This window comes from Taeniopygia guttata, chromosome 15 (genome assembly GCF_048771995.1).
Source record: "Taeniopygia guttata chromosome 15, bTaeGut7.mat, whole genome shotgun sequence".
Classification (NCBI taxonomy): domain Eukaryota; kingdom Metazoa; phylum Chordata; class Aves; order Passeriformes; family Estrildidae; genus Taeniopygia; species Taeniopygia guttata.
The window spans coordinates 11,256,028-11,279,718 of NC_133040.1; the positions used below are offsets into that span (position 1 = coordinate 11,256,028).

Consider the following 23,691-nt stretch of genomic DNA (forward strand, 5'->3'; position numbering starts at 1 on the left):
CCCTGAAGCAGATAATGCTGAATTAAAGTTGTCCTTTAAGTTCCTTGTGTTGGCTGTTGATAAGGGGCTTTCATGTCTTGCTATTATTTCCCTTATATTTTTAGGCTTGCATTTCTCTTAAGCAATTATCTTACTCTTTTCTTATTCTTCCTACTCTTTCTTAAATACATGGTGACTTTACCTATTGACAGTAGTGCCTGACCAGAGCATTGGAGATCAATGACCTGGAAGTGAAGCTATTCTACATGTGAGTTTTAAGTGATTAGGGCTGAAACATGGTGGGGCCCTTCTGAGTAGAAATTGGAAATAAAAAAAGTGATCACTCACTGTAAAACTCCCCAGGGTCTTAAAAGTGTGTTAGTGAAAACTTTCTGACAAGGACTCGGTGACTTGGACAAGAATTGTCTAGTCTTTACCAGGCCTTGGCATCTGGTCTGTTGTTACTGAAAATGCAGAGCTAAATATTTGTTATTGCTTGTTCTACTTCCTCTTTGTTTTTCTTGCCTTTGTTTTGTTTTTTTTACTTCAGGCTGCTATAAAATAATAAACCGTGTCTGTTACAGAATGTGTTGTGTATCTCAAATATCCTAAGTGAAGTGTTAATATAGCTGTAGTCTGCTATAGCAAAAACAAGAAGTTGCAAAGTATTGGGTTATTTTATGTCTATGTTTACTAAACTGTTCTAGAACTAGAGCTCGGATTGTTCCAGTGATAGTAATTGTGTAGAAACTTCTGGAGCGAGAAATGTGTATTGCTGGCTTCCAGGGTTAACAAGATAGTTCACTTTAGTCTTGTCACAGATTGATAATTTCACCCAAAAAGCCAGCGGTGAAGATTTAAACCTTCAGGCTTTATACTCTCAGGATCTCTAATTTGAGTTCATCTACTCTTTTTGAAATAATGGCTTATTGAAAGAAAGGATCCTTGAAAACTTAATTTTGGCTCTCCTTGACATACTTGGATCTTGCTGTCCTTGTAGCTCCTTTTCCTTAGATCTGGAAGTTGTGGCCTTTCTCAATGTTATTTTACGACACACATGGTCTTAAATCAGAAAAGATTCTGGTTTAACGTTGTGTAAAGCAGATGTTTTATTCCAGTTAACTTTGTAGGTGCCTGCTCAGATAAGCACATCACAACATAATTGAATTTATTTGCTTTGTATGGAAGCAAAGTGGGCTCTACAGAATTCCAATAAAGAAAGGGAGGGAGGAAAGAGATTCTGATGGCAGCATGTGACCTTGTGTACGCTGAGAGATCTGGAAATGCCCCTTGGCCTCTCCTGTAAATCCATGGGCAGCAGCAGCTCTGGTGCAGAGGGGAGGCTGCCCGTGGCACAGGGATGTGTGTGGGCTGAGCAGGGACAGCAGGGCTTGTCCCACTGCCCCCACAGGGCAGGAGCTGTTCCAGGGATTGGAGAGATCCCAACTAAATCTGTTCTGCAGGGGGATTACACAGACCCTCAATGGGTTGTGTTACCAGTTGGAATGTTGCAGTCGTATTAATCACAACCTGCATCTTACAAGTTTATCCCTTTGTAATAAAAATTTCTTGTTGCCTTGGATTTGCTTGACAGTCTGTTTTCTGCTTGAGGCTTTCATGCTGCTGCTCCTTCCTTTTGACATCCTGGAGTGTCTCACAATTGAGCAATAGCTCGGAGCAGCATGTTGGTGGAATCATGGGCTTGCTTTAGTAACAGTTTGCTCGCTGCAGTCTTCTAGTGATTCAGAGTGCTGTTGCCTGACTACCAGCCCTAATTATCTCAACACGTTGTTCCTATTTACTGTCACTTTCCAGGCTTCCTGTTGCTCAACATGTAGACGAAAATGCTCTTCCTCTCTGGTCATGTTAACTTGACTTTTCATCAGTGACTCCAGCACTCTGCAGAGGCCCTGACACGTTCGAGTCAAATGAATGACAGATACCTAACGCTGGAGTGCACTTTTAAAACTAATTAACTAAAACAAAATCTGTGTGGAGCCTTATATGCAAGTCCTCAAGTTTGATTTACCTTTTAAAATCCAATTTCGAGTTTTATCAGCTACTGGGTTTACAATCCAGCTTCAGATATAACTATACGATTCACCTGGATGCTTCAATATGACACCACTTGTGTTTAAATTAGTAGATGATTGGTTTTTGTACCTACTCACAGAAAACTTGTAAAGCTGTTTCCATTTGTGTGGCTAAGTTACTGGTAAAGGCAATTAACTTGCTTAAAATTCAGATTCTGGCAAGTTTTTAGCATTTTAGGCAGTCAAACTAATCTATGTCCTGTTTTATACAGTAATTAAGTAATTTTTTTCATTGTCATAACCATTGTCACAACTTCTGCTTTCACTTCTGAAGCAGTAGTAGCAATTGTTTCCCAGATAAATAGCTTATTCCTTTAAAAGAAGAGCAGCTTCTAAAGTGAACTTTGTACTGCTTTAGTAAAGATTCTTTCTCCTTTTCCATTGTGTTTTGCCAACTCATTCATGAAGTACAAAGCTACAGACTTGGTAGACTGAGGGGTTTCCAAAACTGCTGAAGTCTAAGCAGCTGAAACTTAACAGGCGTAAAGTTTGCAAGGTGTCTGTGTAAATCAGGAATTTAAATCTCTGTGTTTCTCTTGCAGGTCCTGGCCTGGTTTGAAGAAGGTGAAGAAACAATCACAGCATTTGTAGAGCCTTTTGTAATCTTGCTCATATTAGTAGCCAATGCAATTGTGGGAGTGTGGCAGGTACGCAGAGTTTTACAGCATCAAGTCACAAATGTTTGGGGTTTTATGTTTTAGGAGGAAGCACTGTACCCTGTAGTGTTGGGTGTTCTTACAAAGCAAGTAGGATGTATTGCTAACTTCAGATTCCTGAGAGTCAGCAAACCATAAAGCTTCTCAACAGAAAGTGTTGACTTAAAGGTAAAACGAAAGCTTCAGAAGTGTTGCCAGAAAGGCAGAATGCCCATCAGTGTGTTTGGCCACACACTGCTGAACACATGAACGAGACAGGCTAAAATAAAGCCCTGAATTCAGGCAATAAATCAGGCCTTGCAAAGCTAAGAACAATTGGAGTGGTTTGCTTGGGTTTTTTCCTGACTACGGAACAAAGGATGGAGCACTTGTAATCTTGTTTCTTTTCTGTTTCCTCTTGAGACAACTGTTGTGTTTTAGTAAATTATTAATACAGTATTAATTCTCTCTATTCAATTACTATAGTACCTATTAAGTGTACATCCAAAGACTGCATGTCTGTCAAAAGGCACAAGTTTCTAAAGAAAACATCTAAATACCGTAAAACTTTTCCTACACTGTCAGCTGTGACATTAATTTGATGCCTTTTTATAAATCATATAGACAGTAGTACCATAACATAAAATCACACTTCATGAGATGCCAAAACAAAAATGTGCACATCACTTTACTTTGCTAATTCGATCACTTTAGACAGTGGATGTTTTGTTAGAGGATTTTTTCCTGCATATAAAAAATGTTCTAGGATTTTTATGGTAAGTTCTTTGTATGATTGGTTGGTTTTGTTGGGATTTTTTTGTAAGGGAGGGTGCTTGCATGCCATAATTACTTGCTCTCTTAGATGCTTGAGGCTTCATGCTTTAAAAAACATCAAACTGGTCAAAATAACAACAACTAAGAGGAGGAGTCTTGTTAATAGATTACAACATATTAGAGAGGACCCTGCCTGCTGGAAGAAGTGGCCTTGAGTGGCATTGCTGCCCATTCCTGTGCTCTGCTTTGTGCTGTCCCGAGTGAGCTGGCTGAAGAGTGTTCCTCAAAATTCAGTTTTTAGCAGTACCCAGCTTGCTGCCCACCCTGCTGGAGCAGGATTGCAGGGAAGAGATAATGTTGGTCAAGGGGTGACAGCACTGCCCCCTTAAATGACATTTTATATTCAAGTCTTCATAAAGTAATAGTGCAAGAGTTAATGTTTAACCTAAAACTCTTGAGTTGCAGTTCTGCAGGTACAAATTTTAAGCATGGAAGCTAAAGCTGTCTGTGCAGTTTGAGGATTTTTCTTGTGTAGTTGTTTCCCTGTTGTAGGAAATAATCGGGGTTTTTTTCTGATGTCACAGTATGCAAAGAATACCTCTATGTATATTCATTATATGGATGGAACTTCATTGTGAAAGAGAGTTGCTGCCCAGATGCAGTGACTCATTCCCTTGATCTAATGGGCATGGAAAATCAGCCACAGTACACAGTCTCCACCCATGAATGTATCTGTTCCTACAGGTACCAGATGTGAGCACTGAGTCACAGCTCTGCCCCCTCAGCCTTTCCTCTCACGTGCACCTTTCCCCAGGAGCACCTGCCAGTGCTCCAGTGCCTGCAGGGTAGTCTGGCTACCATAACTTCAGGCAAACTGCAGCAAAAAGACTCAGTCTAGCACTCTGAGCTGGCTGCATGAGCTGAATCATGGAATTGTTGAGGGTGGAAAAGATCTTTAAAATCATCAAGTCACACTATTAACCCAGCACTGCCAAGGCCACCATGAAACCATGTCCCTGAGGGCCACATGTACATTTTAGATACCTGCAGGCATGGTGATTCATCCACTTTCCTGAGCAGCCTGTTTCGGATGCTTGACAACCATTTCTGTGAAGAAATTGCTTCTAATACCCATTCTGAATTTCTCCTGGTTCAACTTGAATGTTTATTCTTGTTCTGTTCCTTTTCTAAACCGTGACAAGGTCCCCCCCTGAGCCCCCTTTTCTCCAGGCTGAGTTCCCCCCCAGCTCTCTCAGGTGCTCCTGGTGCTCCAGATCCTTCCCCATCTCTGTTTCCTTCCCTGGTCATGTTCCAACCCCTCCGTGTCCTTGTCAAGAGGGGCCCAAAACTGCCCCCAGAACTGGAGATGCCTCAGCAGTGCCCGTCCCCTGTGCTCTGATCTTACTGGCTCCACTCTTTCTGCTCCAAGCCCTGTGCCATTGGCCTTCTTGGCTACCTGGCCAAAATTCACGTTGAATTATTTTCTCCTTTTTGAAGAAAAAATTCTGTTGAAGTAACCTTAATTTTGTGGGACTTTAAGGTTTTGCCTCACGGTGACACATAGTCCACAGAAAAGCACTGTTGGTGTTCTAGTGCTGAGGAGGAGAATTAATTCACCTGGTGGAATATGGGGCTGCTATTACTTGCAGTTTTATGGCTCTGTGCTGCTGTCTGCCCTGCCAGACCCTGAGCTGTGCCATGTAAATGTTACTTCCTTAAGGTAGTTTTGGTAACAGTCATTTACAGCTGCACTTTTACAAGGAACTAGTGAGTTCCTCAACTTTTGAATTTCTGGTGGTTTTGTTTCTGCTTTGACATGCAAGGAGGAATTTTTTATTATCAGGAAAGGCTGATGTATATTTGAAGGGCAGATGTTCTAAAAACTCTGTGCACTCTACCATTATCTATAATTATCAGGGCTAAGTGACATTTGTTCTTGTCAATAGGCAGGGAAATGGAAAATAAGTTCTTTCTCCAAGAGCTGGAGAAGGAGCACTGATAAGCTGCTGGTTTCTGCAGTTGTTCTTTATCCAGGTGGCATCACAATACTGATACCAATCTCTGCTAGAGCTCAGTGAGAGGGCTGCAGCTGAGATAGGAAAGCTGATGTGTTGGTGGAAATCAAAAGGTTTTCCTGTGTGGGGATTAATCAGAGTTTGTAAATTGTTTGGATGGAAATTCTGGGGAAGTTTCTAGTGTATGCTTTAATTTCACTTCAGCATGACTTGATTTACTGAAATAAAGTTGATAATAAGTTGGCTTCATCATAACTTGATCCTTGTGTCAGTAAATGAAATTCAACAGTGCTGGTCCATTCCAGGCTGAGTGTAAGCTGCTCCAGTCAAAATACAGCCAACACCTACATCCACAAATCTTAATTGTGATTAGTGCTTTTTTTAATGTCAGAAAGCATCCATATGTGACATTGAACTCTTTGTGTGGCCTCCTTGCAACAACGCAGTGGAGATTCCTGATGGAAAATGCTGCAGCATTGAAATAAACAATTTCTGTGTTCTGAAGGCCCAAAAACACCTGAATTACACTCTAATGATTTCCAGTCAGCAACCTCCTAAGGGGAGGGGACACAAAATGTTCTGTATGAAGAAATATAGCTGAGCTGAGTTGGTAGCATTCATATGATAATGCTTTTGGAAAATTGGATCTGACTGGCTTATTTTCCTTGAGGCTTTCAAAATTACATATTTTTGCTGTCTTTTAGGAAAGAAATGCTGAAAATGCTATTGAGGCTCTTAAAGAATATGAGCCAGAGATGGGCAAAGTGTATCGGCAGGACCGAAAAAGTGTCCAGAGGATTAAAGCAAGAGACATTGTCCCAGGTGATATCGTGGAAGTGGCAGGTAAGATCCACTTCTGTGGTGCATACAGGCATTAGCATATTAATGTAAAATTGTTGTGGGGCTTTGTCTTAGTGATTTGAGGCCCTGGGGGGAGTTTTCAAATACTCGTAAGTATATGCTTCTCTTAAGAACCATCTTGCTCCTGTTCATCTGTAATTACCTTAAATGTGCATTTGTACGGAGGGGATTATTCTTCAAATTGCCACTTAGTTTAATTGGTAGGTTTGAAAGTGAAGGCATCTTAATTGGAATTGTGGTTTTAACACTTGTCAAAAATTTAAAATTTTGTTTTCTAGTGTCTGGTTTAAGAGTGTCTGGAAGCTTGTCTGCTTTATTGTCACAAAATAGATATTTATTCCTGGTGCTAAAATGTCTGCAGTTTCCTTGGGTTTGGGAGCACAGAGATTTTTTTTTTTTTGTCACAGTCTGTTATTTCATCTGAATGTGTTTCTCCAGCTCTTAGGCTTGTAGTAGCAGTGCCTTTGAACTTCTCTTCACAAATGTCTTCTGTCCTCTCAGCAAGTGTGACTGGCATGTGGCTTCACTGTTTTCTCATCTTCCACAATTATTTATTGCTCCTTCTGACAATTCGCTTTATAGATCTCGGATACATAAGCTATGCAGAGTAGAGTACCCTGTTTCTCCTGGGTAAGCTTTTGAAGTGCCAGTCTTAAAAAGCTGGACTTTTGCCTAGAGCTTTGTAATATCTTAGTTTTGCTGTAAAAGCTGTGTCTCTGTCTGGAAGGAGTGCAAAAATAGAATGGTTATATACTTCTAGCTAAAACTCCATCATTTTGGTGATAATGCCATAGTAATAAATTTTCTCTGAACTGGGCTTGACTGTTCCTTCCCAGATAAAACTAGGTGGCTCTTGCTGAGTGTCAGGAGTGTTACATGTTCAGATTTTGTAGGTCATTATCAACTGTTAACTGAGTGATTTTTTTCCTTTGGGAACAATGCAGGGTGTACATCAAACTTACTTTGCACTTGTGTCACTTTGATTTTAGAGGTGGTAGCTATCTCAAGAGGAGATAAATATATACCCTTAAACTTGACTATCCTCCTGTTTTAATTAGCAGGCAAAGAGAGTGTGCACTCAGAATGAAGTTGGTGCTGGCTGCCTGCCCAGCTTTCATTCCTTGAGAAACTTTCTGTCTCAAGCCTTGTTTTGTGCACAGGATGGTTCAGCTACAAGTCCAAATCCAAAGTGGTGATAGTGAAATGAAGGGTGCACTGTGATGCCTTGTCAGTGACTGCTCTGCCTCACTGCTCCTGCTCTGCATGGCCAGAGCTGCGTGCTCTGCAAGGGGGGTTCTTTCTGCTATGTTTGACGTGTCCTTTTGAGGCAAACAGAACTCTATCAGTTACAGACTGCAGTAGATGGCTGGGCCAAATCCTTATCCTGTTTTTAAATGTCAGCAGTGGAATGGTGGTTTTGGAAGGACTTTTCATCATGGGAATACACTCGGGTTGTGTTTTTTGGTACTTTAAAGCAGAATTGGTAGAACTGGGACTTGATGACTGTGTGTTTTGCACTGGTTTGGGGTATCACTGAGGAGAAATGCTGGATTTTGGTGCTCTGGCATGTATACAGAACACAGAACACTTTCTCCTTGAGTCATTGCCATTTCAGAAGGGCGCAGATTGTGTTTTCATCTTCAAGTTTAGCTTTGCCTTTATTCTGTATGAGAACACCTGGGGGATGTGTGGGTTTTTACTTACCTGCTGTATATTGTCAGTACCAATAAAATCAATTACTCTGTTTAAAAGGCCTATGTCTGAGGGAGAAAAACAAACTGGGAATAACCAATGTGCCTGTAACACCAGACTGCCTTTAACTAGCATAGTGTCCTCTTTATCATAGGGTTACTATTGCATTATTAATATCTGCTTGTAGAACAAGGATAGTTCAGCATATGTAGATAAGGGCAAGCTTAAGCCAGTATGATCATGTAGAAACCCAAAAAATATCCAAGTTTTATGATTGTCCTTTAAGATAGGTGGTCTGGCTTGTTGCTGGATTGTAGAAACTTTTCTGGGTAAAATACTCACTTAAATTTGTGCATCAACCAATACACTTAAATTACGTTCACTTGAAGCTGCAGTTGATTATAAGTCACGTGGATGTTTAATGGAGAAATCAGTGCTTCAGTGTAACACAACTTCTGACATTGAAATAATAAATTCTTGTAGCTAGACAATGATGAGTTTTAATTGTAATCTAACTGAGAAATGCCACAGAGCAAGTAGAGAAGAGCCAAATAAATGCATCATGTCCCAGCGCTGGTGTCAAGACTCGGAGGTGAGAGAGACTCTGTGCATGGCTGTGCCTCAAGTGCAGCAGGACTGTGATGGCCTTTGACACGTTGTTTGCAAAATATGGCCATGTAGGGAAGTGACAGAGCCCTTCATGCTGGGATACATATCTGGCTCTGGAATTCCTGGCCAAGTGCCAACGACATTTGTGTGTCCAGGCAAATCTCCTTCAACCCTGTGGCATAAACAACCAGGTGATTGGTTTCTCCCTTGTGCTGATAAGTAAGAGTGAACAAATTTCTGCAAGTCATCCCTTGCCAAATACTTGTATTTAATGCTGTAAGAGCTTTGCTAATTTGAAATAGGTGTGTGTGGGTCTGACACAGAGATGACTTCATTGTAGGAATTGTTAGGTTGCTATTAGTACATGCAGATATTAATTTCTTAACTGCATGTTGTTAAAGGACTTTCCTCCATGTTTACTTCAGCAGAGATGGTGGAAAAGGTACTGTACAATGAACAGGAGCTCTTAGGGATTTTGGGGTCACAGATTTAGAAAGTGTGCCTTAAATCTGCTTGCAGACCTATGGTGGGTGTGGTTCTCAGAGCTGTAGTGTGTGATGGTTACTAAGCTACAGAGTCTTAGAATTGATGAAGTGACAGACATCCAGATGCTGTCCTCACATGGCTTTTCAGTTTGCCTGCCTTTAAATGGATTATCATATTGTTGTAGAAGCTGGAGTTAATTGCAGGGTACACTCTAAATCTGTAACCAGGGGCTATCTTAATAGATTAGATACACTTTGGTTTAGTTAAGTTTTTTGTTTGCTGGGTTAAAGTGACATTTGAAAGAGAAATTTAGAATAGCATGGCCCTACTTCTTACAAGTTTTGTATGAAGCTAGCCTGAAAAATTGGGATAAACTGGTTGTAAATAATGTATTTTTTTAATAGAAGCACATTTGGGAGCAGAAATGATCTTTGTTCACTTCCACTGTATTTTCCAGTCTAAAATTTTCTGGAGCAGATACACTGTATCTGAGTTTTTGTAATTTAATAAAAGAAAGTTCAATAGTTGCAGTCAGTAAATTACCGAAGTGCAGCCACAGTAGTTCCTCTTTTTCCTGAATTTCTGAAGGATGGTTCTTGTCATCTGTTACTGTATCTGTAAGTACTCAAAACGTTAAAAATATACACAGAGTTGCCAGAAGCTGTTGCTTTTTAAATTACTGTATATTCCAGAAAATTTAGTTTTATACCTGGCACAGAGTATGCAAGAACTTCTTTGAGGGTTTTTATTCCAACTGCAGAGCACTTCAAGACTTTTGGATGCCTTATAATCAAGTTTAATTCTGGGATGAAGAAGGTCAGGAAAGAAGATTCTTGATGTGGATTATGTCACTCCCATGTGGTTGTGAAGAGCTCCAGATTCTCTCTGGTGGTACAACTGAAAACATAGATGTTGCAGGTCTTACTCCCAGACATCTGGGTCCTTGTGCCTGTGTTACTTTTCTGACAGCTAGGATTGATTTTCAGACTCGGTGCTAGAGATGCAGGTTTACTTTTTCTGGGAAAATACTGAGATTGGAAAAGATAAGGGAAAGGATGGGGGAAGGCTTAAACCCAGAACAGAGAACTGCTGGAGGCTGTCCTGAAGCAAACTGCTGAGAGCTTCTCTTGGTGGGGAAAAAGAATTTACTGCAAATGTTGTGGGCATTTCCTTACCAGGTGCAAACTGTTGGGTCTGTGTCTTAAAGCATATATTTTGGTTGGTTTTTTTTTTTTCCTAAAGTACTACTTTTGAATGAGAAAAATAAGATCAGTGGTTAATAAATACATGTACAAGTAGTGCATAAGTCTGTGAGCTTCAGTGAACATTTTGGCCAGCCCGTCAGAGGCAGCGTGGGGATAACCAGATACAGTCCAAACTCCATTCCATACTTCACTGAGTCTGGAGTTATGTGAGGTTCAGCTCAGGGCATGGCCTAAAACTATGTCACTTTTAACACACATTGGAATATTGCAAAACACATTTCCAATGTTTACCCCAATTCTTGTAGCATTTTCCTTCAGAGTTACCAAACTGTTTGGTAAAAATAACAAAACTAATTCTGATTTAGCTGCTTGAAAATTGAGAACATGCCTGATATTCTGTACTCTGACAGAGCTGATACTGAGTGGGTTTTATTATAAGGACAAATAGTACTGAACAAAAAGCTTGGACATCAAGATAATGTTCAGTTACTGCTGTATTACCCTGGCAAAGGAAGCTCTTTTTTGTGGGTTTTTTTGGGGTTTCTTTTAAGCCTAAAGAAAATTTGCACTTGAAACTTTGCCACACTTCCGGAATTCTGACTTTTGGTCCTTCTGTTACCCAAATGCAGCATAACTTGGAAACAGGACTTCAGCTTTGGTGTGCAGAAGTCGTTGTTCTCTACCTGACCTGGCTTAAGTTGAAGCTTAACTTACCAGTGCATTCTTTCTGCTATTAGATATTTTTGTAGGCTGATCACAAGAGTTTTCCATCTAGTAGGCAGTGGTATAAATAGATCCACTAATTAAAAGCTAAAACTAGACAAATGTGGTTTAGAAATGAGTGCAGACTTGGAAGCAGGGTCCCTGTCCATCAGCACATCTTACCTAATGTTCTGGTGCCCTCTTCAGAGAGAATGACAAGTCTGTTTTTAGAGAATGAAAAAAAACAAGTGTAAGAAAAATTCGAGTCTTATGGACTGTTTAACTCAGTATCTCCATTTCTCTCAACCCTCAGTTTTGACCTGGAAATACCTTGCTCCCAGAAAGCAAAGCCTTTTCTGTCCTTTTGGCTTCCCTTTATAAGAAAGCAATATCTATGTGTTGTTTAAATTTTCTTTAACCTCTACCTTGAACAGTTCCTGGGTTAGGGTACTCACACCTTGCATGCACTGCACACTAAGCTCTGGGGATATTTTCTGTCTACCCAGAATGCAGAAGGTGAATGATAGAGGCTGTTTCATGCACATTGTCTAATGCAAAAAATGAATTTAAATGTATTGTTTTGTCACCTTGTTAGTTAAAGCAAGTGCTGTTTTACTGCTATGGTTACAGCTGTTGGACTTTTGCTGGTGTAATCTGTCTCGATGGAAAATAAATTTTACCTTCCTGGTTTGGAGTGGAAACTCAGACTTAAAATTTGGTTCATAATCTCTCTTCTAATTTTGGCACTTTGACATTCTTGGCCTTGTATGAAAGCATAAATGGACCCAATTATGTTCCTGTTTTGTAGAGCTTCTGATTTTTGGTACCATTTTATTATGCCCTGTTCAGGAAGTGTTAATTACTTAAAATCTGTTACTGCGGAAGAAAAATTATGTTTCTGATGGTCTAAGGAAATCAAGCACAATAGGAAGATGGGATTGTCTTTCTACAACGGGGGGAAGAGGAGCTAAGCTGAGCTTGTGTCAAGGAAGTTTAATATAAAAAACAGTTCTGCTGGAGCAGCTCTACCTGTAAATAAAAGCAAACCATTCTGTTCAGGTGTGAGCTTTAAATATTACTATTCCCAGAAATACTCAATTCAACACTCAGAAAATTCTCAGTTCCGTTGATTGAAGTGTGTAGCATCCCTTATGTGTTATTTTAAATCTATTTGTTTCAAAAATTCTTAAAATTTGGTGGGTTTTGGGATTGGTTTGGAGATGCTTTTACTCAGTTTCAGGAACTGTTTGTGTTCAAAAACTGTTCAACTATAGAATAATTGGAGCTGTCCTGATAATCTTTATTACAAAAGTCCAGTTCCAACCCTCAGTGTGCTGATAGCAGATCCAGGGTGACACTGGATTTAGTTAATGATAAACACAAATAAAGTGTGAGGTACATGTTGTATATGAACAGCTCCTCTGATATCTACAGGAAGAATATCTTTGATTTGCTGTGATCACAAAAAGGGACTTGCTGCAAATAGATCACTTTCTTTGCTTAGAAGAGGAATTATAACAGATTAACATAAAAAAGAAGCAAAACTTATATAATGTACCTGCCTGCAAGCCTGAGCAAGTCTGCAGGGGTGTGAGGGGCCAGAGTTAACAGAGCTGATATTGGTGTTCAAAGTACACATTTCAAGCCTCAGTGTTGTTCTGAGGACTGTTCTATAGCATACTGGCTTTTGGGGTACAGTTCATTGCTTCCTGAGCCCTCTGCCACCAGCAGTTTTGACAAGAAAATCTGGAATATGGATCCCAATAGACTATATTGAGATATGGTCTAATAATTTGAGACTTGAAAGAGGAGTATGGTCTTGTTGTAGTCTAAGGGTCTTTGTTAGTACCCAGAAGTAACTAAAAATACAAGGGACTGAAATCCACTCAGCTTTAATAGTTATTTTCCCTCCACCTTCATTTTTCATAGAATATGCATCCCATCAATTCTGCCTATCTTCCTGGGCTGCTTAAAGCACAGACTGCCATAGGCTGCAAAATTAATATTGTATTTTAGCTGTAGAGGTCTCCCAGGGTGTGCCTCAAACCTTTTTCTGACAGAATTCTGAAATGAAATATTTAATTTGATTGCTATGCTGGAAACTGGTGAAGTATTGAAAGGGATATCAGTGCTCAAATGAAACAGCCAGGTAATGAGTTGATAACTTCACTGTAGGACTTGGCCAGTGCCAAGGATAAAATTGGGACTCAGGTTGCTTAATAGTACATTCTGTACTTGAAGTCAATTTGGGACAAGTCTGTGGAGAAGCAGGGTTGGACTGTGTAAAAATCAAATATCTGTGTCAGTGATTGTCCACATGGAGGGAACTTGACCCATAACACTGCAGCAGCACTGGGAGTGGGAAGATAAGGGCTGGGAGCTTGAGAAGAAAGGCTGGAGTGTTGGGTGCAATCAGTGGGAACTTTGAAAGGTAGCATTGCTGGTTAGATGGCTGAAGAACCCAGCATTTGAAAGTACTAAATTATCCCTGTTTACAGTGAAAAAGCAACTGACATAAACTTTAAATTCATATTGCAACAAAGTACTGCTCCAGTTTCTACCAAGGAGTAGAAATTGTAAATTGTCTGTTTCATTGTAGACTCATGCACAGTTAAATAAAATGGATGTTCATCTTAACCCCCTGTCACGACCAAGTTGTTCTTGCACAGATTCATTTATTGTGTGCTGAAGCTCAGCATTAAAATTCTAAAATTTTGTGTGGGAATAAAAGGATTCTGTGGGTAAAGCTGTAATGGTTCAAACCAAACTCTTTCACTCCTCCAGACAGCAGCCAGTGCTGTAGCTGGTGGAGCTGTTCTAATCAGTAGTTATGTATTTGGTGACATTATGTTTCAGAGCACATACCTGGGCACTTTTGAAAGCAGCTTATTTTATTTCTTCAGAGCTGTTGTGGAAATCAAGGGACTATTTAGGATTAAAAACTTGGGTTGAAATAATGGATGAAAATACTTCTGCAACTGATTTTTTATTTTAGATATCAGACTATGGAATTATATTGTTTACTGTAGCAGCTCTGTGCTGAGCAACACAAAGACATAATCACTTTCTCATTTCTCTCAAGCCTTGGTATTACTTCAATTGGTTCTGTGGACTGAATTACATGAATTTTAAAAAGCCTCCCAAAAAACAACAACAACCTCCCATTTTTTTCCTGTTTTTAAGTATGTGTTAAAAGAGCCTTCTCTTTGTAGATGAGATCTGTAGTACACTGCTCACTGAAAGTTTCCTGTGGTTCATCTCTGTCATAGGATAGCTTCCTATTTATATTCAGTTTCACTTGTGCTCTTGAAAGTATATTAAAGACTGTAAATGACTTAGTCTCATAGTAGGTATTTTGCAAAGAGCTGTTTAAAATGTTTCTGTAATTGACCCTGACATACAGCTTTCCTGCCTATTGGAAATGCCTTGAATATTTTACTACAGCTTTCCCAGTCAGAGAGGGTGAGTGAATAATGTGTCTTATCTTAAATCGTTGAGATAGATTTATGAAGCTGCACTGTCATACTAAATTTAACATTTCAGTTCCGGTGATTCAGGCAATTGATAACAACAGTAGTAGTCTTCATGGAAATACTGATGTTAATATCAACAGTCTATTAGAGGGGTCTCTCCAAGTATTTTAAATCTTGTGAATATTAGGTTTGACCAACTTGGAGAAGCTCAGAAGTAGGTTAGACTTGTGAACTTTGCTGTATGTTCTGTCCAGTTGCTTGAAAGTTTTAAGATTGTTTTTTTAACAGCTCCTTTTTGTGTTCTGCATCTCCACCAGTGTTGCCAGACGTGGTGGCTGTGGGCTGCCTGTAGTTCTGCAGTGCTCTGCAGATGTTTGTGCAGGTTGCCAGAGCTCTCAGCACATTGCTCTGAGGGCTTGGCCTGTCCAGCCATATCTGCAAAGCAGCTGCTACTGTGTGGCTGCAAATAACCCTCCTCAGGACACCAGGAGAGCAATTGAATAGTTTTGCCTTTTTTGGCCTAGGTCACTGTTTGTCTAAGGCTATTTTCTCTTGCTGCTCAAGGGCATTGTGGCTTAAATTAGTATTCACATGGTATAATGACACATTTGTAGCTGGATTTTTGTCCCTTCATATATACGTGCTCACAAAAACACACATCTACCTCTACAGGCAAAACGATACAATCTTTTGCTGGTTTTAGTGGTTGGTGTTACTCTGAACTTACAGGAAGTCACATGGTGGAAGTTTTCCTAACGTTTGAAGTAGCACTTCATTCTCCTCTTCAGGGTTTTGTTCCACAGTTTTCCACTCCAGGGTGTGAGGGGTTGGATGAGCCAAGGCTGTGTCACCACTGTAGAGCTTTTTGTGATATTATTTCTTAATGTGCATTATTGCTGCTGATTGCATAAGCAGTTCCTGCAGGAATTGCAGCTTATTTTAATTTCACTGCGGGGACACAGATTCCACCTACTGAAAGGATCAGTTGTCTTTTGTTAGTTATTCTCCCTTCTTTATTTCTTTGCATCATTTTATAATAAAATAGCTGACACTTGAATGCTTGCGGTGTTAAATTACATTAGGAGTGTTCAATCATGTGTTAATTAGGAATATTGACATGCAGAATGTAGAACCCCTCCATGTGAATCAGAAATGTGCCTCATTAATATGCTTTAGCAAGTTAATTTGCATGAAGCCATTTATTTGCAGGAGGCACAAAATGGTAGAACTTTAGTTTTTTTTCTTAAAAGCTAAGAAAAGCTGGGTGAGAGGAAATAGGAAGGGAGAAGATAATGTTGAGCTGTTAGGGATGCTGGAGATCAACTGACAACTGGATTTATCACTGCCATTTTTAGGAGTGCAGTGTTAACTTTTATCATCTGCCTGGGTGTCTCAAGCACTTGTTAATGGATGTTTTGTTGTTTGTGGGTTATTTTTTTTTCTTCAGTATTCTCTTTTGCAAAGTAGAAATGTGCATGACAAGATAAACACAACAGAGATCTGTGAAAATTGTAACTGGGATATGGATTGTGGTTATTTAATAGAGCAGCATTACTGGAAAATAAAGCTACTGTGTGATCTGAGGTTAACTTCCAACTCTAAAACATCTGGCAGAATTCAAAGTGTAGCATTACAAGAGCATATTTGCAGAAGCACGTTATTCTCACAATTGGTGCCAAAGAAAAGGAAAATACAACTTCTTTTCGTTTTCTAAATAAATAGATGTGGATAATGTGATCTTTGGAGAGCAGAGGACTCACTTTGGGCATAGAGAAAACAGCTAAAAGACTCTGCAGGACCCGTTGTTCTGAAAAGGGAACTTGATTCACCTTAGCTACGGGTTTTGATTGTTTATAAATATGTCTCCTGAAACTGATATCTTGCTCTTGAGAATGTTTTCCCTTTGCTTTCAAGTGGCCATGTGGTTAGAAAAACAGTCCAGTGATTTACAGCTTCTTTCTTGGAGGTTAGGTAGGGGCAAGTCTAAATTGCCAAGGTGTATTGGATACTCAGAAAATGGGAGTATTGCAAGTCACAAAAGCAGCAATAAGCTGCTGGTGATCTCAGTCATCTGTGCAGTTACTGGAAAGTCATTTTTCTGGCTGATGGAGGGAAGGGACACTTGGTCAGTCATCTCTCAAACAGAAAAATTCTGACTTTGTCTTGTCATTTCTTTGTAGTTGGAGACAAGGTTCCTGCTGATATAAGAATTACTTCTATCAAATCTACGACTCTAAGGGTAGACCAGTCAATTCTCACAGGTACAGTTTCTGTGACTTTCATGTAATTATGTGCATAATTGAAAGTGCCTTTTCACCATTTGTTTTCAGTGATCCATTAGAAACAAGCCTGCAGCTAATTGAAGTTCTCTGCATTCAAGTGCAGTAAATTTCAGATCTGGTAACTTGTAGAGTGGCTGAATGTGTTGCTTCATCATTGGCTTTGTTTTCCCTTTAGTGGGATGAACATTCTTACTGAGTCTTGTAATGCTTTTTTGGCCTTCCTTTTTCCCCAAAAGACATAAGCAATCTGTGGGAAATGATTTTTTTTTTTTTTTTTTGTAAAATATGGATTTCTCTTCTAGTTCACGGAATGTTCTAGGTTTGAACATCATGTCACCACTCCAATATGAAAGTATGTAAATCTTACTAAATGTCTTCTGCAACAGGAGAGAACAATTTTTGCAATGCTGGCAGCTTTTAAGCTGTTGCCACTAAAGACTCAGTGCACTCAAGCCTTATTTGCTCAAATTCTATGCACGCACATTCGTGTGTTTTCTGGTACCAGCCCTCAAATGCAGGAGCTATTTTTAGAGCCCTTTTCAGATTTGTTGAAAACAAAACAAAGTAGCAGCACTTCTGAATATAGGAAAAAAGCTGGGAATCAACCAGGCATGCTACAACAGTTTTCTTTCAACTGGAACATGGAGATCTGTCTGCCTGTTTTGGTAGCATAAATTATTGTTAACTAGCTCTGAATTTTAAAACAGTAAAGTATTCATAGGAAGCCTATTTTTCATCCTTGAATCTGTCTTGAAACAGGCTCCAGAGTTTTTTACCACAGATCCTGAATAGCACAGGACTGATCAAGCTTTACTTATGTTTAGCATAGGAAAATGGATGCATTCCATGCCTGTAAAGCTGCTGGAATAAGTAGAAATAGCACATCAGAATTCTGTAAAAATGGGCTATTTATTTAAGTAACAGAATTCTTGTTTTAAAGAAAGCCTTTGCTGTTTTCACCCAAGTTGATGCTTAAGTCTCCTGTCAGATAAAACAGGACTGAAGTCTGAGATGCTGCTCAACAAAATCCTTTTAAAGGGAGGAAGCTTTGGCTCTCTTGAGCTTACACAAAGTACTGTAGCTCATGACTGAAGCTGAGAGCACCACCTTGTGAAATCTGGTGTAGCAATGAACATCTGCTTTTAAAGAAAAGGAGCCTTTCTATGCCTGTGTGACATGCTTGTAGAAACTGATACAGAGTTTTTGCTAAAAGCCAGACATTGGGTTTTCTTGGCCAACTGAAATATTTCCTGTTTCACTTAAGCAATTAAATTAAGATCATTTGAGGAAAGAATTTTGATATCCTAAAAAATTCAGAGCTGAAGATTATAACTTTTTGATTCCCTCAGGACTCCAGATACAAAATCTCTTCTTAAGGCTATAATCTTTATTTTAGGTGAATCTGTGTCTGTTATTAAGCACACGGACCCTGTGCCTGATCCTCGTGCTGTAAATCAAGACAAGAAGAACATGCTGTTTTCTGTAAGTAATTTACTTTGAGGTTTTCAAAACATCTATAATATAACACTGAAGCTGATAAAAAATGTGCAAAACTTCAGGTCTTCCCCCAAAAACTGCATGACTTTGCTATGTTCTCTGTGTATATCTATGTGTGGCTCCATACACATTGAACTAAATTAACTTTTAATAAAAGCTGTCGTCAGGGGAAGCTGAAACCAGTCTATATGAGGAAAATTATTTTTATCCTTCACAAGGAAGTCTTGGAGAGTGGAGCATGCACACTTTTAGTGTTTCTGCTGTAATTTTCTAAAGTAATAGTCTTCCGTGTGATAAGAGGCCACACAAATTGTGGTGTTGTGTAGCTAAAGTTGGTATAGGAATGAAACAGTATGTTCAAGTTTATTTGAAGGAAGGATTAAATATCTTTCAGATAAGAAAATAACTTCTTGCTGGCAGGCAGCTTAATTTTACTGTTAATTTCCATGTTAAATATGTTCACACAGGGAGCCCTAGAGAACACATCTGTTACTCATAGCAAGTAACATTAAATCTGACAAAATAGAGCCTGGATTAGAAAAAGAGAGGTAAAACACATTCAGTATTCCAGTTGAAATACGTACTGCTTGCTCAGCATCTGGGTTTGGCTGTGGTGCTTGTGAGAGATCAATACTGACTCGTTTTGAGCCTGTTCTGGGAGCAGAAATTCCACCCTGGAGTGTTCCTTTACAGACACAGGCAGTGTCATCCTCTTCCTCTTTACCCTTTTCCATATCCTGGCTGAAGCACAGTCTGAACTTATATGAGGTAGTTTGGTTTGAGTGGTTTTTGTGGTGTTTTTTGGTTTCGGTTTGGGGTTGTTTTTTTTTTGTTAAATTAAAACCAAACAAAAGAAACTCGCCCACAAAAGCTATTTGTAGATTGACTCCAAGTTTTCCCTGCTCTTCTTTACCTCAGGGTACCAACATTGCTGCTGGTAAGGCCATGGGGGTGGTTATTGCAACAGGGGTAAACACTGAAATCGGGAAAATCCGTGACGAGATGGTGGCGACTGAGCAGGAGAGAACCCCCCTGCAGCAGAAGCTGGATGAGTTTGGGGAGCAGCTGTCCAAAGTCATCTCCCTGATCTGCATCGCTGTGTGGATCATCAACATCGGCCACTTCAACGACCCCGTGCACGGCGGCTCCTGGATCCGCGGCGCCATCTACTACTTCAAAATCGCCGTGGCCCTGGCCGTGGCCGCCATCCCCGAGGGGCTGCCCGCTGTCATCACCACCTGCCTGGCGCTGGGGACACGCAGGATGGCCAAGAAAAACGCCATCGTGAGGAGCCTCCCCTCCGTGGAGACCCTGGGCTGCACCTCGGTGATCTGCTCCGACAAGACGGGGACGCTGACCACCAACCAGATGTCTGTGTGCAGGGTACGTCACACAGCTGCTCCTGCTGCTCCTGTTCTCCTCAGCCACTCTCAGGAGTCAGCACTGCTCAAATTCTCCTGATCCCAGCTCTTTTGGGTTCTCATTTCATCAAAATCCTGCTCTTATTTTCCTGAGATAAGCCTCCACTTTGAATTCAGTTTTCCACTGTGTAGTCTTGAAGGCTTTTGTCTCTTTCCTTACTTAGTCATGGCCAAAAATAGCTGTACCCACACTCACAGAGCAGAAGACTGTTTGTAAGCAGCTTTCCATTGACTTTCCTGTGAGCCTTTCAGGTTACTGCCAATTCTTTGGTGTGATTTATGCCTTTTATTAGAAAGTTACACTGTAGAACGGGCTGTGTGTAAGTGTCAAACACTTGACTCTTCAATTGATAAAGGCAGAAATTATGGAGAAACTGAGTATAAGAAAAGGAGATTTACTGCAGTAACTTAGGTAGTCAAAGGTGTTTTCACTCCTGGGTGGTTCCACCTTTATTTGGTTATCTTACCTTCAGTGGCTTTGCTGGTCCGATGGGGATCACTGCAGTGTTTTCAGTGTGCAACAGTGACTAATCTGGCAGCTTGAGGTGCAGTTGACCCTGTCACCAGCATTGCCAGGTCATCTTCAATGTTGGTGTATTTTTAGGTAAGCATGAGTTCTGTGCCTCTCCTCCCTTCCCCCCAATACTCTGTCTAGCGTTGGCTAATTTGGGGCTTTTCATGGCTGGTCAATTAACATAATGCATGTTCAGTGGCCAGTTTGCCCTTCTGTGTAGGGATTTAGTGGAAAAAACACTGAATTCTTCTGTTTAATAACTTCAGATGCTCAGTGGCACAGCAACTCCAGCATGCAATGTCCAGAGCCTCATTACATTGGGTTAGAATTCCAAATGTGTGCATGTTGGGCTCTGCACACCAGTGGTGAAAGTTTGTAAGCCCTAAGCACTTTGTTCTCATGTGATTGATGGCTTTTTCTTCCTAATTGGTGGTTGACTTGTTGTACTTCCTTAAGTATCATAGTATTTATACCTAAGAGACACAAAGCAGCTGCTCATCAGTATTCCAGAGGAGGTTACTTGCAGTAGAGTTGCATAACTGCCCTAGTCTTTGCAGGGATTTTTTTCATCCTGCAGTTGCCAAAAGCAGGAGGCTCCCCTGGTTAACTCATCATTTAAGTTGTGTTTATTTAAAAGCTCAAAATGCTCTGCTCCTTATTTAGAGGGTAAATGTTTTAGATCTTGTCCAGCAGAGCTTGGTTCCTTGTTAGTCTCTGAGGGCTGCAAAAGAACGTGAATTGAAGTTTGCAAATATATAGCAAAATTCTAATACCTATAACAATGAGTTTATTTTGTTAGGCTGTGTTTTGTGAAGATGCTTGTCTAAAATGTAGGGCACATGGTGAGGGGAGAGGAGGACATTGCTAAAATGTGATGTGACAAAATGGCTTGTACTAACCAGTGGATCAGAAGAGATGTTCCATTAGGATACACCATCAATTAGTGAGAAATTATCTTCTCTAGTGCTACTCCAACAAGCCATGAGAGTAAGACAGCTTCAGGCACTGTGGTTTTTATCTCCACCCTCTCACATGTGAATCTGCCTGCAGCTCTCCTGGAAAGGAAACAAAGGAAAGACTGATTTGCAGATCTCTTAGACAACTGAATCCTTCAGATTGGTGTCTGAATTTGAAAATACCATTTTCACCAGTGCTAGAAGAGCACTTGAATTGGCTGATTGGTTTAAACTCCCAATGTCCCATGTGGTGAAGTAACTTGTAACTAGAAACCAGGACAGGAAACACTTTCATTTAAGGCTGGTAGTAGGAGAAAGTGGCCATAGTCTGGGTCTTGCTAAAACCTCACCTCTTAGATCTCAGCTTCTCCTATTTGTAGATGCTTTTATTTTGATTTTGGAAGAAATTGACAGTGTCCAACTGAGCTGCGTTTGACCATTCCAAAGCAGAGAATTAATTCATGATTTGTGTTATATGAGAATTAATTCACAGGTGTGAAGTTTAGGGACAGCTTGGCTCTAGTGAGGATTGTCAGGTGGTGTGTGAATGGGCTTCCCAGCTGAAGTGTACACAGTTCCTGTGGTTTTCAGCTCTGTTTTCCAAAGAGCTCTGTAGGCAGAAGAGCTGTTCCCTGTACTTTGTGCTTCAGTGTATGGAGCTGCTCAAACATATGTGGGATCCAAGTGCACAGAATCAGGTCTTGTCTGGTTTGTTTATTCAGACTGAACTTGCCTCTTGTACCTGCTTGCCTAAGGCCTGTTTGAATCTCTTGCTTTAATCATTGTTCAAAGGCAGTAACACTTCTAACTCTCTAATTTCAGATGTTTATCCTGGACAGAGTAGAAGGAGACAGCTGCTCCCTGAATGAATTTACTGTAACTGGCTCAACATATGCTCCCATGGGAGAAGTGTAAGTGTCTTGTTTAGGTTAAATATTTGTCTGTTCATGCATTCACTATTACTTTAGTCTAGAAAAGGGATATATGTTATATTCAATAGTGATAGTTAATGAGTGAAAGATCAGCCAGTGAGAATGCACACTGAAAGCCTGGGGGGGGAAGTAATAAACAGGAGAACAAAGATAAATTGTAGAAAAGCAAACCTTGATAAAACATAAAAAGTCTCCAGTATTGCACTGTTCCCTTGATAATCTAAAAATTAGTAAGGGGTAGAGAGGATTTATTTTATTGAAATCTTCCTGGACTGAGATTAGCTGTGAGCTCAGTGTTTCCAATTTCCCTGCCTCAGAGAATGGGGAAGTTGTTTTTTCTGAGGCATTTTCTGAATGTGTTGGAGTTACCCCTTAAATTCCTGTCCCTGGCCCTCAGTAGTTTATTGGCGCATCTGTACTTGAGTTGGTGTGTGTTTGTCCCAGCCTTTGCTATTTGAGCTGCTGTTAAACCCAGTCCTTTAGGAAAGGAATGAGGTTTGGTTTACTTTATCAGCTGTAAGTCTCTGCTAGTGAGGTAAGTGGTTCATCCTGAAGACTTCAGAAATTTTTAGGACTCTGCTTCTTGAAGAAAAGCCTCTTTTTACTGGGTTTTTACAAAAAGCTCCTTTTACTTGATCAGTCCTGCATGTGTTTTATAACCTTATCAGTTCAGTTTTACTTGCAGAGTAGAACTCTGCTGTGGATGATGTAGAATTTAATTTCAGTTATTGTAAACATCTCTGCCTTGTGCGGTTTCACTCGTGTGCCTCTGACTCCTGCAATCTTGCCCATCTCAATAATGATTATCTCTGTTTAATTTCCATGGCAGTTAAGACCCTGGTGTTCCCAGCAGCTGGAAATCTTAATTCCCCAGTTCTTTTTTGTTTCAAAGCTAATTGCTGTCAAAAGCTTATGCTTTCATTTCAGGAGGCAGCATTTGCTTAGACAAGGTGACTCCAGACCTTGCAAAACTCCCAGCTATTGCACTTTAGCTGGGCTTACAAAAGATCCAGATAAACAAAATAATAAAATAGTGTGGTGACAGATGTGGGGGATAATGAGACAGACAGCAATGTTTGTTAATGTGCTGTTTTCACTTACTGAAGCTCAGGGAATGTGAACAAGTATGTTAAACTCACCGCATTCGGGGACACAAAGGATTCTGAGAGAGGGAAATTGCCACAGAAAGGCTCTTACTGGAGCATAGGGAAACTCAGCTCAACTCCAGCCCTTGGGGCTGGTTTATATCTGCATTTATGGACAGCTTTTAAAGCTGTGGCTTTGAAGACAGTCACCTTACTTAAAACCACTTTTAAGTAAGGTGACTGACTTCACCTTGGATTGCAGTCTGTCACTGAAAATGGAGTTTGGGGGGTTACGAGGCAATTAATCCATTGCACAATTATTTCTTACTGAAAACCTCCCAGATTTCATGTTGATTTGTTTTCCAGGGATATTGGGAAAATTGTCAAAAGTATGGAGTAGTTTTGCCATGTCTCAGCACACTCAGTCTTACTGCAAAGTGAGAGCACAAACCCAATAATATTTAAGAACTGCAGCAAAAG

General features: G+C 40.2%; 1 protein-coding gene across 2 annotated transcripts in view; it reads left to right on the forward strand.

The window, feature by feature from the left end:
* Window positions 1–23,691, forward strand: part of ATP2A2 (ATPase sarcoplasmic/endoplasmic reticulum Ca2+ transporting 2) — a 43,694-nt gene that overhangs the window by 6,158 nt on the left and 13,845 nt on the right. For both annotated transcript variants that reach the window (XR_012058436.1, XM_004176420.6), the window contains exons 4-9: window positions 2,615–2,719; window positions 6,201–6,339; window positions 16,705–16,785; window positions 18,203–18,288; window positions 19,222–19,686; window positions 22,017–22,105. Coding sequence is in view for 1 of the 2 variants with exons in the window: in XM_004176420.6 (XP_004176468.1) it covers window positions 2,615–2,719; window positions 6,201–6,339; window positions 16,705–16,785; window positions 18,203–18,288; window positions 19,222–19,686; window positions 22,017–22,105 (965 nt within the window). In the remaining variant the exon portion in view is untranslated. The remainder of the gene's footprint in view (window positions 1–2,614; window positions 2,720–6,200; window positions 6,340–16,704; window positions 16,786–18,202; window positions 18,289–19,221; window positions 19,687–22,016; window positions 22,106–23,691) is intronic.